Raw genomic sequence first — 17431 nt, 5'->3', positions numbered from 1 at the left:
CGACAAGTTCAGTTGCAGTTTGTGAAGTGTAGAAGCTTTAAACAGCGCGATTTTTATTTTGACTTTAAAGAAGCGTCTTGAAGCAACAACTGTCGAAAATAAAATCATGGAAGCAAATGTGCCGCTTAAAAGTAAAACAACAGGCAACGAATTGCAAATGTTGTAAGTTTTCTAATCTGTTGACATAATGTAACTTAAAGAAGTTCAGAATTTTTTTCACTAGAACAAGCACCAAACTGAAAATATCTTGTATATATTTCTAAAAATGACCTCTAAGGGGCTCGGATTATTCGCTTTATGGCCCCAGAAAACGCAAGAGAAAAAAGCGAGAAGCAGTAAATTTTGACTTCATTTGTAGTTCGCGTAACGATTGAAAGGGTACAATGCATACTTTGACTGAATCCCTATTCCTGTAGGTTCGAAACGACATCGATTGCAATGTGCTACTTGACCTTTCTGCTGGCAAAACACCAAGACGTTCAGGACAAGCTCAGAGAAGAAATAAAAAAAGTCGTCGGGGAACACGTAAGTGAGCGATACCTTCAGTTGTGAAAAGGGGTGTGCACGCTTAACAGTTAAAGTGGTTGTTAGAGAAGGAGTATTTTAGAGTACCAGCTGTGTTAGCATTTTACGTTTTATGAGTGAATAACATGAGTGCCAAATTGTGACTGTGTTCCTTGTTCCTTCTCTGTTCCCATTTTCATCTTCTCAAATCTCCTCCCTACTGAGGAATAGCCAACCGGAAACCTTTAGGTTAACATCCCTGTCTTCCTTCCTCCTCTTTCTGAGTTCATCTATCTACGTCCCCGTTTCACGTCATTGGTTCGTCACTGTCGTTGTTTTGGAAGCCCCATTCGGCACAAACAAATGGCCAAAAAGAAAAGAAGTAGATTTATGCACTGTATACAAAAGGTGTTACAGGAACAGTCATTGTACCTAGGCCTTCATCTGCTGGCCTATATTAATGCAGCCGATTCAACCCGCAGGTCGCAACCCAAACCTTATGACGTAGCACATGACCTCCACAGCCACTGCACTGCAACACAACCACAAATATACACAACCACTCACGCCTGTGGTTTGTACAGTGGCAGGTCAGTGGCTGTGCCAATCACGCGTGAGGTCCCCATTGTGTCACTAATTTGGGAATTGTCTAGAGATGATTCTTTGTGGTATCCCGAGTATAGGCGGCTGAACATTTATGATGTGGTAGATTTGGATTTCCAATTTAGAAAATCCATTTGCATCCACGGTGATATGTCAAACTTTCGAAATCGACCTGCAAATATTGGTAGGCAAAAATCTGCCGAGAGGAAACTTCTTTCCCCCTGTAGTAAACAAAGGGAGGCGCTATAAGGTCTCTGGAGAACCCAGAAAGAGTGGATGTCGTGGACGGAGAGATTTGTGACGCCGGTGCAGGCATGGGAATGTTGTGGCTGATTGACAAGCAAGGAACCCGGTAGGTTACTACCATGAATGGTAGGAAATGACAAAAAGTAAGTAGAAGGAAAGTGGACTCTTCAGATCAACGCCCGTGCTCCGCCACCCAATTTTTTAGCAGTGGTGTTGCACGAGCTTCTTTCGACACCTTAACTGCGTTTGGCGGTGCTTATGTGGGCGTTTCATGAACGTGAGACTTTCAACAAGTTGCCCATAAATCGTTAACAAGTGCAGCAAGCCCGCGGCGCCTACATCAGCGCCTTCGACAAGCGTGTCAGAGACAGACGAGAGATGATGTTCTCTAAAGAAAAAACAAGGAGTATGCAAGCGTTAAAGGTACAAAGAAGACTAATTGGGCAATAAAGGAGGATGTAGACAAATATGTGTTATGTGTTGTCTCATGCAAGAGAGAAATGAAAGGCTAACGATATGCACTTCTACATGTAGGACTAACAATCCCATCTCATTTTTTCCTGTCTCTAGGGGGAACTTGACTACGACACCATCACGAAGAAACTCAAGTACCTTGTCCAGGTTGTAGAGGAAGGACTTAGACTGTACCCTCCCGCCGTTGTGTAAGCCGCATTTCAGCGCCTACTGCTGACTATCCCAGAACACTCCTACTATATTTGCCTGATGTCTTAACAAAAGATAAAGAAACATTGTTCTGCCTATAAAGTTTCGAATTCCATAATCTCAAAAGGTTCTGTTGCGACATAGAGCCGGCAGAACGTTGTAGCACTTTAAGCATTCGGCAAAAAACATTCCATAATGTTTTTTTTATGATTTCTTCATTGGCGCTATTGATTGCGACGTATAGACATACCTGAATGTTAAAACTAAAAGTGGGTTTGCTGACTGCTTTAAAAGAAAATATAGCCCTCTGTAAGCTGCACGGCGAACAACACAAAAACACAACCAGTCTAGGCACATGCAAGCAAGCTTGAGCAGCGCAGCACCACTACGTCGTTCTCATCCTCATTTTCGTGATATCCTCTCATAGTTCACTGCAAAACATTATAAATGATTTATTTTTTATTGACATTATTCCGAAAACGGATGTTCGGAAAAAGTGTTGCAAGTGATGTTTAGACTAAAACAGCTCGATATTAGCAATGACCATATATATCTGTACTACAAAATATATTGATAGTACATATTCACTAGGTTGTGTAAATCGTTTTGCTGGATTCATAAATCTCGAATCATTCAAACATAGTCATGAGGTATGGTGCTCTTCATTCTTACAGAACAAAATACACTGCAGTGATAGATGGAACCACGAGCGTAAGAGTACCAAAAAATGACAACCATGTGATAGCACAAATTTTCATTTAGGTCCACTCCTCTCGAAATCAGTTTACTAAAGTTCCAGATTATGATGACAATGAATCCGATCTATTTTTATACCAAAGCCATTTTTCTTTACACGTTTCAAGTGGCAGGCTTACAGAAAAAAATCGATCGCAAGGAGGTTTATTGAGCTAGGTGATACAGACGTTTAGAGTTGATTGCTACTGGTTCTGGTACGAATACTAAGCAGGCAAGCATGAGCGCCCAATTTCAACTTTTTTCGAAGGAAAACCTTAAAGTAATGGTTAGTTTGAAAGCTAGGTACTGAGCTACTTTTAAACCGATGAATTTTAACTGTGCAAGGAACTTTGTGTTTGACGCGTATTATGAACGCGTATCAGCTAAAACAAAACAACGTTAATTAATAAATGATCATGCATACGTAAAGAAGTCAAAGAAGGTTTAGGTACGAGACGTTACAAATCTCCGCAACCAGATTTTTCAGATATACCTCTAGCCATAACTTACAGCTATAGGAATATCAGATTCCTAACTTGATAGAGCCATGCCATAATAAAATAATCCCCCTCCCCCCCCCCCCCCCCCCCGGGCAGGCACGCTGAAAATAAAGACATTGATGTGCCAGGCTGCCTGCTCCCCCCATTCAACACCTGAATTATAACTATCGCGGGTTTCCTCTTTAATGTTCATAGAATAGTATTTGTTCCTTATCAACTGGCGTCAAAAATGTAATCCACGCTGAAATTACTTTTCAGGGCAACTTCACGGCAATCCGAGGAGGACTTTGAGTGGAACGGCATCAAGTTCAAAGCGGGAACATGCGTCATGTCTCCGACGTACCAGCTACACAGGGACCCGCGTTACTGGGTAGATCCGGACACGTTTGATCCTGAGAGGTGAGGAAGTCACGTCCTCTGTATAAACGTTTGCAAGCCTCTCTCATGTCGCAGCAGCCTCTAAGGAACTCGGCTGACTGCGGTCTGCTTTGCCTTATTATTGACTGCTGGAAAATTAAGGCCGTATTGGTACTCGAGTACATATCCCCAAAATGGTCTGAACGGATATTTGTAGTGAGAAATGTTATAGCTAAAAGATCGTACTTGACTCTGCTGACTTTCGTCATTCAACTGCTTTTGCAGATTCAGTGCTGAGAACGAGTCTTCAATAAACAAGATAGCCTTTCAGCCATTCGGCATAGGGCCACGACACTGCGTGGGTTTCCAGATGGCTCGCATGGAGATACGCTACACCCTCGCCAGGCTTGTACAACGCTTTCGTGTAGAGCTTGGTGAATCCCAGAAGGTGAGCTTTTGGTTAAACGTGTAAGTAGGGTCGTATTGCCGTCTAACATGACTTTATTCTTCAAGGTAGTATTCTTTCCACCAACCCACCCAAACGGGTAGCATTAACGAACGCCTCCTCTAGATTACAATGCCTGCAGAGTGTGGCCGATCAGACCGTCCACAGGCCTCTCCTGTCCTTTCCTACTCTCCCTACTCTCCCCCATTGGCTACCTTTCTCCCCTCTCTGTCACTGTGGGGGTGATTTATTAGTTGAGTGCCGCCATACGGCGAAAAACGGGGATTTCATTCATTCACGAATCTTCATTCAAAAGGATGAGCTGGAGCCTAGAGCTGAAGTGGGGAATGCAATTTTCCGTTCTGTTCTTTTTTTCTTCGTGGAGTGGCGGTCTGCATCTCTCATTGTTAGAGTGCCTGGCATCGAGGCACCCCACTTATGGTCATCACTCATCAGGCTGCCTGCAAGGTATTGACGTCGTCATAAACTGCGCGCTTCGTGACGCTGCTTATCGTTGAGCACCTGCAAACGCTGGTTTTACATGGAGGCACAGACAATGGTGTGCAGCGGGGTTGACATTTCTAAGGGAAGCTGTGGCAGAAACTTGGGATCATGTGCATCAAGATGAAATATTTATACTGTGGCACCGAACCTGCCGGAGAGAAATGTAAAATCGGAGTGTAAAGGTAGTTAGTAGTTAGATTACCTGAATTGGTCATCGATTCAGACAAGCTTAGCAAGGAAAATAAGAATATGAAATAAAAAAGACGTGTTAAATCATATCTGAGAAGACATTTTTCGAAACCACTAGGTGTCAATAGCTTTCACGTCGAAGCTCTACAGTTGCCAGGGTAAGCTGTCATCAATACGGCGACAAAGATTTTTCTTTGTCCGTGGTAGGACACTGCTAGAATTGTTTCAAGCAGTCAAAGTGAATTCCATTTTGGAACGCATGACATTGCAGCTCATGCTAAAGGTAACAGCTTGAGGGGCAAATTGGTGCTGCATAATACCCAACGCGGTGGTGCGCGTGTGTTGTGTCTCTTCGCATGTGATAGCCTTTGTTGCGCCACATTTCTGCGTATCATGCTAAGGAACTTACTGACCGCCACTTAAGTTATCGGCTTCGCATCTCTGTTCTAACTGTTGCACGGTGAGGATTCATTTATAGCCAGGTCTGGCAAGTTGGTTCATAATGGTGCAAAGAAGGAACAGCGTGAGAAGTACTTTGGTTCGGGCTAGTTGATTCATAGCTGATTCTGAATCATAGGACGGCGCGAAAAGAATGATGACAAAGAAGGAACACCAAACCAACAGGACAGGAGCCAACTTTGAACTGAGGTTTATTCGCGCGAACCCTTATATTTTTAAGAAGCACATAAGCCGCATCACAAAGGCCTATGACATAGTCATCCACCTGCAGCATTGAGATAACAGGTGCTGTTTGTCACAGGCCAGATAAAATTCATCACAGTGCAGAGCGCCAGTTAAAAAATATACTTCATCAAGCAGAGCGCGGCAGCGTTAAAAGCAACTTGCTGGAAAGAGGCCCAAGATTATTCAAGCTCATAAAAACACAAATAACGATCGGGACCATGAAGTCAACCACATGCCACAGCTGCGCTCGTGCCCAAGACAAGCCCAGTGCGAGACTTTTTTATTTTTCCCCTCTCCCGCATTAGCAAAAAACGGTGACAGTGACTAACAAAAAGACCAACAAAAACATTGAAAAAAAGAGGCACATGAAAGCTTAAACATGTGACAGAGGAAGCATAATGACCAATGGAAACTCGAAAACAAAATGGACATGAAAGCTTAAAATCTGAGAGAACCATCTCAGCGTAAATGTAACACGAAATAAAAGTTTCTAAAGGAGTTAAAAACCGAACGCTTATTAAGAATAAGGCAAAAAACCGTGAGTATAGAATCTACAGGACTCCTTCAAGTAAAGCCGCATCAGCTTCGCTGATCGATATGGATGGCCTGCTAACACACACACCTCCTGCTTTCTTGATGAAATAAGCTCTACTAATTCTCGCTCTACTTTATCTTTACGGGGCTTAAAAAAAGTGTCTTGCATAATACCGGACGCAACCCTTAGCAGACTTTGCAATGGTCTGCAATGAAGCTTCCGTATTGATTGCGCGCATTCCTCCAGTGTTCACTGGCATGCTCATTACGACACCTACCGGTTTGCCCTATGTAGATCAAACCACTGCTCAATAGAATCTGGTACACAACTAGTGAGTTACATTTGGTGATCTTTTTCTGATGCTTAACAGAGCAAATCGGTCCATGCTCCATGAACAGGCCAGAGAAAGAAGCGGTTTGCGCTATTTGCGCTCAGTCGAGCCGGAGAAGTTAGAGACCGGAGATGAGACGCAGTCCCAGCTTAATTGTAGTGCTGCGTTCTGACGCTGCAGTACTGAACAGCTGGCCGAGAGCGATTTCGATTACTCTACCAGCGTGTTGACACATTGAACTTCAATCGGCGGCCATTCGGCGGATCTCAGTACGTTTCGAAGGCGCAGACATGACATGTTTGCATTGATTTGCTTTGTTATGAATTAATTAAAGTCACCACGCAAGGAGAACACAGAGACAGGAAGAGGGGTATCAGCTGTGTGGCCTCCGTAACTCAGGTCGGAATGAGCTTGAAGAGTGCTGTCATTGTTTGAGCTTCAAGAGCGTTGCAATCATGTTTTCCAAATAGTTTGTTTTTTCTCGCGCAACTTCTCGTCAAGGTATCGATGAGAAAAAAGAGGAAACGGGATATTTTAGATGTTTCGAATCTAAGCAACCCTCCTCCTCTCTTTTTGGGCATCGCGATCGCGAAGAAAGAGGGTGCTTAGATTTGAGTAAATGCGCTAGTTCAGCTTTGTGTGCGTTTTGATTTTCCTACGTCTTTCCTTGAATAGCGGAGAAACAGATTAAAAGCATTTCGTACTTGAAAACTCTACTTTGAAAAGGATGTTTCCTACCAGAGTACATCTCCATTTATTTTCACATAATTTCCGGACTCGAAGGCATTAAAGAAAGGAGCAGCAAGAAAACAAAATCGATGCACGTTAAATAGTAGCAGATAATGTTGCCTTGAAATTTTCAACATCAGAAATGGCAGTGAAGGAGGGAGGATGGCCGTTCAATGAGCGGTGCTGTCAGGATAAAAGCGCCATTGCAAATTTTCGGCGATATCTTAGAAGGAATACCTAAGATTTCCTATACATTGTTGTATTTTCATACTTGCGTTTCACCAAATCTTGCACGTGTTCTGAATGTTCAGTGTGCAGTTGAAGACAAGAACAAATCTGAATAGTGGAAGCGCTGGCCGCAAATAGGTTCATTCCTAATCGTTCGCGGTGAAACGCTCACTGCTGTAGTCAGCCTTCATTTTCCCTGCGTGATCACCAGAGAAAAAAAAAAAGACTTCCGGAAATAATCACCCTCCACCCCAGAAGATAAATTTATTTATTTATTGAATACTGTAAGTACTGGCAAACAGCAGTTCTGCCTGAAGATTGCTGCACTGTGATACATAAAGCATTCATAAATCAGGTGCAAGAAAGCTTGCGCCTGACCCTTACACACATGCCAAGCTAGAGGACATACGTGGCTAAGTTTGTGCAGCATCCAAAGAGAAAAAAAAATTAACCCGATAAAAGATGAGAGAGGGAAGCTTGCATTTAAGCAAACTATTTTTTTCACGAAATAGTCTTCAGCAGGTATTTTGGGAACGGCAGACTTGTTGAACATGTGCTGGATGCGCATCATTGCTCATATACACTTCGCGTCAGCAATTCCTAATGACCGACAGCATATAGCATCTGGTCTCGGCACATTCAAATAAAGTGCGGCTGTCAGCATGGGACCGCCAATATACTATGCAAACATTTTCGTAAGACAACAGTGTCACGTAACTCACGCCTTCTATAAAGTCAGACAAGCTTCAAGGACGACAAAATGCGGTTGCAGTCTAAGTAGTACCGCGTGCCGAAGCGCCGATCGCAGAGAATTATAATAAAACGCGTCTATGCACGTTTGGCCAATCACACTGCGTAATGGTCAAGGTTCTAGAGATACACGGCAGAAATTCAATCTCGTCAAGACAAGTGATTTGTACAAGCGAAACTGGCAGCATTTCGACGTGGAATTTCTTGTGGCATTGCATGTATTATGATTCTTGAAGCACAGAAACTATAGACCTTGTAACGGTTGTTAAACTGGATGTTAAACGTGGCCTGGGAAGCAAGGTGTAAACCAAGTCGCGAACATCAATGTGGTATACAAAACTACCATCTACAATGTCGTTATATACAACGTTGGTTTCTCTCTGCTCGTAAAGAAGATAGCTACCGTCTTGTTACAATTGGTCATGAGACCGTTTCGTGCGCACCAACCGCATATGGAATCCACATCTTCCTGTAACATATGTTCCAATCTGTGGTGACGTCCACAGATCGAAAAAATTTTCAGATCATAAGCAAACTTTAGTATGCCAGAGTATCTGATGCAGTCCACAACACCATTATTAATTATATTATGAAGTTAAGGCGACAGATTAGACCCCTGTGGCACACCAGTTTAACAGATATGCAGATGAGACGCATTCATTTAGTTGACAATCTTTACGTAATCATTAAGCTAACTTTAAAATCATTCGTAAAGAAATTGTGACAATCCCTGTTGTCGCATTATTCACTCTAACGGCATATAATGGTTCACAAGATGAAAAGCTTTGCTTCAGTCAATATATATGGCAACCAGCTGGCTTCTTAGTGTCACCCTTGGAGCAACAGAGTTCAGAAAGGTAGCAAGCTTTGTCTCGACAAAACGCTCAGGAAGAAAGCCATGCTGCTCAGCATGAATTTAGCCTTTTAGACAGAAGAGGAGATCGATGTGCAACACATTTTTGAATATTTTTGTTAGAAAGTAGCGAGATAAGGAGTGCAGTGGTGGCGTAGCGGTAGAACATCCGCCTCGCTTGCAAGACGACCGTGGCTCAAATCCCGGTACCGCGCCATTCTCCACCTGATTAAAAAAACAATCCGCGTGTCGATGGAATTGCATAAACAGGTTTGGGGTGTGACCTGATTCCGGTGAACACATCCGGCAACGCACCTCCTCACCAGAACAGGAGTTGGCCTCCCTGGTGCAGTAATTGGCCGCAACCTCTCATGATAAGCTCCATAAAACCCCGGCCCCCAGTCACCAGCAGCTGCGGAACAACTGACCACGGCGGCAGTCAGACTTGTGACGTAGCAGGGGGTGCTAAGAATTCCTGGCTCCACTGGACAAGCCGCAATTGGAAACTGACCCTGGCAACGTTCAACGCTAGAACCATAGCTAGTGAAGCTAGTTTAGCAGTGCTGTTAGAGGAACTATAGGGTATGAAATGGGATGTCATAGGGCTTAGTGAGGTAAGGAAGCCGAATGAGGAATATACTGTGCTGAAGGATAGGCATGTACTGTGTTATCGAGGTTTACCAGAGAGGCGATAACTAGGAGTAGGTTTCCCTGTCAATAAATATGTAGCGGGCAATATAGATGAATTTATAGTATTAATGAGAGGGTGGTAGGCATCGCAATTAGGCCTAATGAACGGTATAAACTGAAGGTTGTAAAGGCCTATGCACCCACATGTAGTATGATGACCAGGCAGTTGAAAGCTTCTACGAAGATGGGGAATCGGCAATGCGAAAAGTAAAGACGCAGTATAATGTACTAATGGTCGACTTCAGTGCGACGGTAGGGAAAAAGCATGCAGGAGACCAGGCATTAGGTGACTAAGGCATTGGTTCTAGGCATAGCAGGGGTGAGTTACTAGTAGAGTTTGCAGAGCGCAATCACTTAAGAATCATGAATACCTTTTTCAGCAAACGGAAGAACCGGAAATGGACATGGAAAAGTCCTAACGGGGAGACAAAAATGAAATTGACTTCATACTGTGTGCCACCCTCTCCATTATGCAAGATGTAAAGGTAATCGGGAAAGTGCGATGCAGTGACCACAGGATGGTGAGGTCCCGAATTAGCCTAAATCTGAAGAAGGAGCGCAACAGATTAGTAAGAAAGAAACCCATCAAAGAATTAGCGGTGAGGGAGGGGGGGCAGAAGAGTTCAGGATCTCGCTACAGAATAGATATTCAGCTCTAACCGAGGATGGCGACATTACCCTAGAGCAATGAACAATAATTTCAGAGATATCATTACTGAGTGCGCGGTAGAAGTAGGCGGCAGGATAGTTAGAGAGGACACCGGTAAGCTGTCTAAGGAGACGAAATATTTGATTAAAAAACACCAGAGTATGAAAGCTTCCAATCCAATAGACCAGATAGAATTGGCCGAGATATCAAAGCTAATCAATAAGCGCAAGGTGGCCGATATAAGGAAGCATAACAGGGAGAAATTGCAGCATACTGTAAACAACGGGTGAAGCTTTAAAGTGGTAAAGAAGAAATCGGGCATAGGCACAAACCAGATGTATGCGATAAGGGACAAGGCGAGCAACGTCATCACGATATACAGATCTCTACAGTAGCCAAAGTAGTCAGGACCGTAATGAGATTCATCATCATCATCATCATCATCATCATCAGCCTGATTATACCCACTGCAGGGCGAAGGCCTCTTCCATATTTCTCCACTTAACACGTAATGAGATTAGCGGTAGGGAAAAACAGTCATACGTTCCACCAGTGACAACTACAGATAACTACAGATTCGGAGAAGGACGGGGGGACATCGTGCTAGAAAAACTGGCCACCCTGTATACGCAGTGCCTGGTGTCATCGACGGTACCGGAACCATGGAAGAATGCAAACATTATCCTCATTCATAAGAAAGGGGACTCTAAGGACTTTAAAAATTACAGGCCAATCAGCTTACTGCCTGTTACGTATAAAGTATTTACTAAGGTAATCGCTAATAGAATGCGGACAACCTTAGACTGCAATCAAGAAAAGGATCAAGCAGGTTTTCTTAAACGTTTCTCTACTATCGATCATATCCATACCATCAACCAGGTGGTAGAAAAATGCTCGGAATATAACCAGCCCTTATACATAGCATTCATTGATTACTAAAAAGCATTTGACTCAGTTGAAACTTCGGCGGTGATGCAGGCATTGCGAAATCAGGGGTAGACGAGCCGTACGTGAAAGTTCTGGAAGATATATATAGTGGCTGCACAGCAACCATAATTCTGCATAAAGAAAGTAACAAAATTTCCATAAAGAAAGGTGCTAGGCAAGAAGACACGATCTCCCCATTACTATTCGCAGCTTGCTTAGAGGAAGTATTCAGAGACTTGGAATGGGAGCAGTTATACATGGAGAATACCTCAGTAATCTGCGATTTGCTGATGACATTGCCTTGCTAAGTAACTTGGGGGATGAACAGCAAATAATGATTGATGACCTAGACAGAAAAAGTAGAAAGGTAGGCTTAAAAATCAATATGCAGAAGACTAAGGTAATATCCAACGGCTTCGGGAAGGAACAGCAGTTTACGTTAGGTAGCGAAGCACTGGAAGTAGTAGGCGAATATGTCTACTTAGGACAGGTAATTATGGCAGATCCGCACCATGAAAAGGAAATAACAAGAATAATAAGATTGGGATGAAGTGCATTTGGCAAGCACTCGCAGGTTATGACTAGCAGCTTACCGGTATCACTCAAGAGGAAAGTATACAACAGTTGCATCTTACATGTACTCACCTATGGGGCTGAAACTAGGAGGCTAATCAAGAGGGGTCTGCTTAACTTGAGGGCTACTCAGAGGGCTATGGAACGAAAAATGGTAGGGGTAACATTAGAAGATAGGAAGCGAGCAAAGTGGGTCAGAGAAATAACTGAAGTAACCGACATTCCAGTGGAAGTTAAGAAGAAATGGACATGGGCAGGACATGTAGTGCGAAGAGCGGATAACCGATGGTCGCTTAGGGCAACAAACTGGATTCCAAGGGAAGGAAATGGTAGCAGGGGGCGGCAGAAAGTTAGGTGGGTGGATAAGGTTAAGAAGTTCGCAGGGGTCAAGTGGATGCAGCTAGCAGAGAGCCGGGTTACTTGGAGAAACATGGGAGAGGCCTTCGTCCTGCAGTGGATATAGTCAGGCTGATGATGATGAGCGAGAGAGGTCTATAGCTGCTGACGTCTTTCCTTGGTTCTTTTTTTTTTTTGTATACCGATATCATGGTTAGTTTACAGCAGTAAGAGACGTTTTCGTGCATAAAAACAAGTTGATAACGTGTGTCATGAGAAGCGTTAGTAAATAAACACAATCCTTGATTATGATCATTGAAATTTCATCACCACCACCTACTGAAAACTCTATTATGAAATTCATACAGGCAATCGTATTCAGGTTTACTGTACAGGATCTGGGATACAGGATTGTGGGCTATATCAGGAAATGCCTGTACTGCCCTCGAAAGTCTGGAATAAAACCGCGCGGATCTCTGATACTGGAATGGCCTCCATGGTTGATGGTCCTCGTTTACGAGGAAAGAAAACGAGTCGCCAGGCTGGAAAAAGCATTCAAAAATATAAAATAATACGACTACAATTTTAAAATAAATAAATAAAATATAAAAAAGTAAAGCAAAAACTTTCATCGCCAAGTATGGAACCGAACTTTGGACTTTATGGTCTCGTGACGGGCACCTTGACCACTGCTCTACAGCGGGATTTTTTTTTCCGCTAAAAAAAAAAAACCTTTATTTACATATATATATACAGGCTGCAACTCAGCCAATAGCCGAGAGCATTGATTGCTTCTCGCGTTAAAGTCGGCAATAAGAAACGTGAGGGGAGATTCATGCACAATAGAGAATTTTATCGAGGGGTCTGGTAAGAAAGGGTAAAAAAAAGTTTAACATATAAGCCTGAAGTGCGCTACTAAACGACCAAGGGGAAAATCAGAGGAAAAAAAAAATTACTTGGGCAACGCTGCGTGCACCATCAGCGGCACCCAAACCGTTCGTACTGGCGTGTCTTGAAGACCATCACAGCGCGGCAGCCCCGCTGTAGTTCCTCCTGCAGGCTGTCATCGGAGTCAGAGGACTCCAGTGCGCTCCTGTCCACTCTATTTTGTCCACCAGGTGCCGCCACGCTGGTTTCCGCCAACGCACACACTCCACCACATCCACGCGCGCACGCCAGAGGGCATGCAACGCTAGCACTATCCCAATGTCTCGCAGCTCTGGACAATCACAAGGCGCATCGAGACACAAGAGCTCTGGCCATGTGACGTCTAAATCTGTGGCGACAAATCCCTGTACTTCGTCCCAGAAGATGTACGCCGAGTTGCATTCCATAAAGACATGTTGAGCGATCTCCCGCCGGCCACACAGGAGACAGTTTGCGCCCAATGGTAGGAAGAAACCCCGCTCTTCCTGACGAGCTTTCACGGGCAAACCTCCTGTGGGGAAACGGAAGAAGAAATCCTTGGAGCCTGTTGGAACGGGCAGCTTCCTGACTCGCTTGAGGAGATCAGTCTTGCCCACCCCTATGGGTGGTTGCCGATATACTGGAGGTTGCAGAAATTGTGCCAGCAAGTCCCTGTAAAGCTTTCTCGGTTTTACTGCCAGCAGGTACTCCCACGAAAAAAGCCCTTGCAGTAGCGCCAGGGACTGCGCTGCCTCTTTGTAGAAAGCTGTGTCTCTCATGCCGTGACATATTGGATTAGTTGTGGCCAACTAAGGGGCCAAGTGCGGCGAGCCTAGACACTGAGTGGCCGCGCGAAGGGAATTATCCTTTTGGTTGCGAAACAAAATGAGCCTTTTGACTACAAGTTTAAGTTCTACGTTCACTAAGCTCAGTCCGCCTCGCTCCATTCTCCAGAAGAGATTGCTTCGGCGCATGGGCTGTACCGTAGAGCGCCAAATGGAGACTGTCCATGATCTGTGTAGCCTTCCCACGGAGCCCCTGTCGATTGTGGTCACTCTGGCTGAGTATAGTACCGCCGGATAAACCACCGCGTTGCATACATAGGCTTTCGTGAACATGGCTATGTGTTTCGGCCGCCATGGGTCTAGCTTCCGTTCAGCGGCAGCTAGTTTGGGTTGCCACCTGTTCATGATCGCTTTGCCAATGTCTAGATTAACGTCTAGGTATTTGTCAATTTTTTCCGTCCATTCTACTCCAAAAGAGTCGGCGGGGCTTCCCTCTCCAGTCTCCCAACCAGGCGCCTTGCGATTTTCTAAATTTAGTTCGGCTACAGAAAATTGATAGAAGGAGTTTGCAAATCGAATAACCTTCCCCACTTGTTGCTGGGATACGTCGTCCGCGTATGCGATGACGCGCTGTTCTTGGCCGCCGAGATCTAAACCCTTGATGGTCTTAGACGCAAGTACAATGCGACATAGAGGTTCCAGATACAAGGTGAAGAAAACAGGCGATATCGGACACCCTTGTCATACTGATCTATTCACCTGTATCGGCGCGCCTGGTATACCGTTAAGGACGATTGAAGTACTAATTTCAGTGTAACAAATTTTGAGCCAATCTATTATGTCGTCACCTACTTCGCACTGCTGAAGGAGAGAAAAGAGGAAAGCCCGGTCAACCTGATCAAACGCCTTCTGAAATCGATCTGGAGAAAGGCGAAAGGAAGGAGCCCTACATCCGCCGCATCGCGGACCGTCCTCATGCGGTGTAAGTTGGTGTTTATGGAGCACCCTTTGAAGCCGCATGTTTGATGCCCTCCCACCACGGTGCTGAGGGCGGTCCCGAGTCGATGAGCGAGGGCTCTAACCAGAATCTTATAGTCCGTGGAAAGAAGACTGATTGGCCTGAAATCAGCTACGTCGGGGGTCGATTCAGGGGAAGGTTTCGTAGGATTTAGGACTAAATTGCTGCTCCGTATTGAACGAGGGAGAAGTTTTCATTTCCTTATATCTGCGAAACCTTCAGCTAGTAATGGGCTGATCATTTCTAAAGAATTGGTAAAATTCGGCTATTATGCCGTCCAGTCCGGGTGCTTTATTCTTAGGGAGGTTTGCAATTACGCGCTCTAATTCATCAGCAGTCAATGAGGAGTTTGTTGCCTCCCTAATCTCCTGAGGAGCTTTGGGTAGTTCGCTCAGGACTTCGGATGGTACGAGATCCAGCGGTTTTCCGGCCTGGAAAAGCTTGCGATAGTATTCATCGAAGACCTGCGCCATTTCGCCGTGCCCTCGCGCAACGGTACGGCTGTGAATAACCTCCCGTATACTAACCCGTGCAGCCTGCTCCCGTTCAAAGCCACAAAAGAGTTTTGATGGCTGCGCCTCGTACTGCACTCTTTGCTCCCGACTGCGGACGAGTGCGCCCCAATAACGCCGTTCCAGCTGAAGTCGAAGTTCCTCTTTAACTTTCCGAATGTAATCACAAAAGTCTCCCGGCATCTCTTTGTTGGCCTCGACAAGGCCCTGAATGGTGCTTGTGAGGTGCCGAAGTTTAGCTTTAGCGGACGCGGCAATTTGTGTTCCGATCTCTGTGGCTTTTGTTTTAAATAACTCCCACTCTACTGCATTAACCGAAACAGACTTAAGCCTACCAATCTCCTTATTTACTTTATCTAAGAACTCGTCATTGCAAAGGACAGTCGAGCTCATTATCCACTGACTTTCCACCGTTTTTCCTGTTCGACATGTTCCGGCAACCAGCACGCACGAGACAAGGCCATGATCAGAGAAAGACACAGGAGAGACGGCGTAGCTGCGGACGCGATGGAGCGCCTCACCGCAGACATAGATGCGATCGAGGAGAGCCTGCGCTGTGCCGCGCCAGCGGGTGTAGCGCGCAGTCGACCCCGTTCGTCCGAGCGCCACGTCCACTAGGTCAGAATCGCACAGGACCTCTCTTAACACCCGCGCCGACGCATCCACACCGCCTCCCCCGCCCGCTCTATCACTCGTGTTGAGTACGCAGTTAAAATAACCTCCGAAGCATACGATTCCGGGGACAAGATGAGAAGGACGGAGAGATCGAAAGAGCTCGGACCGTGCCGTTGTCTCATTTGGGGTGTAGTTACACACAAAGCGAGTCAGTTCCCTCCCCACAAGGGCACCAACGAGAAAAAAGCGCCCGTCTGCTCCCAGCTCGCAGTCAACAATGGCGACGTTTTTTTCCTAATGAGAATGGCTGTGCCTCCTGCTCTTGAAGTCGTGATTGTATGGAAACACCAGAATTGAGCTCCAAAGTAACGAAGGAAGAATTTTGGTCGCTTGTAAAAGAGCAAGTCGACGCTGTTTTCATTAATTAAATCGAAGAGCCATCGTTTCTTTTTTGTTTTTATAAGGCTCACCAAGTTAATGGTGGCCACTTTAAGCGACAGCTGGGAGGGATCCATTTTGGCGGGAAAGCTTACCGGACTGGTGGCATGCCACCCCCGCTACCACCCACCGAAATTCCCCTCTCCACCTCTCAAGGGTGGCTGGCAGCTGCAAGGGCTTTCCTCGTCGCGCGGCGGCCTTCTCTCTTCCCCTCCTTGACATTGGGTTCGTCAATGGCATCGGTGGGGTTGGTGTTGGTTTTTTCCGACCTGTCGTCTCTGTTTCTTTCCGCAGTGCGCCTTCCTTCCGTTGTCGTTCCCTCCAGATTTCCTCCTCCCTCTTTCACAAGTTGTCTGAAGTCCTGTTGTTTAGAGACCGGCTTATCAAATTCTGATCCCCGAGACCCCTCGACGTCCTTCGAGAGAGCTGAAGGTTCGTCGACCTCCATGATCGCAGTGACATCTATTGGACTGGCTTCGTCCAGCCTCTCGGTTCGCTCCTCATGCTGCGCGGCGGCCGCTTCCGAGTTCGTGCTGCTACTGGCCCGACCATCAGGGAGAGAAGGAGACCCAGCTTCCTCGAGAGTTGGGATCGCTACTTTTTGTGGGGAAAAAATGGAGGCTTCGGTCAATGCACCCGCCGGACTTTCACTGTCTGGTGGCGATTACATGGTCGTCGCCAATTTTTCCATGTCGTATGCATCCATGAAATCATCCAACGGTTGCTTCGCAACCCTACGCTTCGTTCTCGCTGCATAAGACTGCTTGCAGTCTTCATCGCGGTGTCCGATGAAGCGACAGGCCTGACACCAGGGAGCTTTGCACTGCCTGCGTAGGTGTGCGGTCTGTCAAAATCTCAAACAAAGCGGTGCTCTGCCGGGCACGCCGATCAGGACCGGGCGGCCGTAGATTGTCACCTGGTGAGGTATCTCCTCGAGTGATGTCGGTTCTCGTAGCACGATCTGAACAATTCGTGTGCTTGAACCGATATGCTCCAGACCCGGGCGGCGCCACTTTTCGCTTCGCACCCTTTCACCTCACCGAAGCGCTGAGAATGGTGTATTAGCACCTCGTCATGGATTTGGGGCGGGATCCAGTAGACTTTCACATCCTTCTCCTGCTGATTG

General features: G+C 45.6%; 1 protein-coding gene across 1 annotated transcript in view; it reads left to right on the top strand.

Moving 5' to 3' along the window:
• LOC146188146 (cytochrome P450 3A14-like) overlaps nucleotides 1-17431 on the top strand; it is a 73037-nt gene that overhangs the window by 47888 nt on the left and 7718 nt on the right. Inside the window, exons 10-13 of the mRNA XM_084605000.1 lie at nucleotides 417-525; nucleotides 1924-2015; nucleotides 3510-3650; nucleotides 3894-4056. Of these exons, the coding sequence (XP_084461126.1) occupies nucleotides 417-525; nucleotides 1924-2015; nucleotides 3510-3650; nucleotides 3894-4056 (505 nt within the window). The remainder of the gene's footprint in view (nucleotides 1-416; nucleotides 526-1923; nucleotides 2016-3509; nucleotides 3651-3893; nucleotides 4057-17431) is intronic.

The sequence above is a fragment of the Amblyomma maculatum genome, chromosome 5, assembly GCF_055883805.1.
Source record: "Amblyomma maculatum isolate TAMU_Amacu chromosome 5, ASM5588380v1, whole genome shotgun sequence".
Classification (NCBI taxonomy): Eukaryota; Metazoa; Arthropoda; class Arachnida; order Ixodida; family Ixodidae; genus Amblyomma; species Amblyomma maculatum.
Note: the sequence above shows the minus strand (reverse complement) of the source record. Positions and strands in the feature narration are given on the sequence as shown.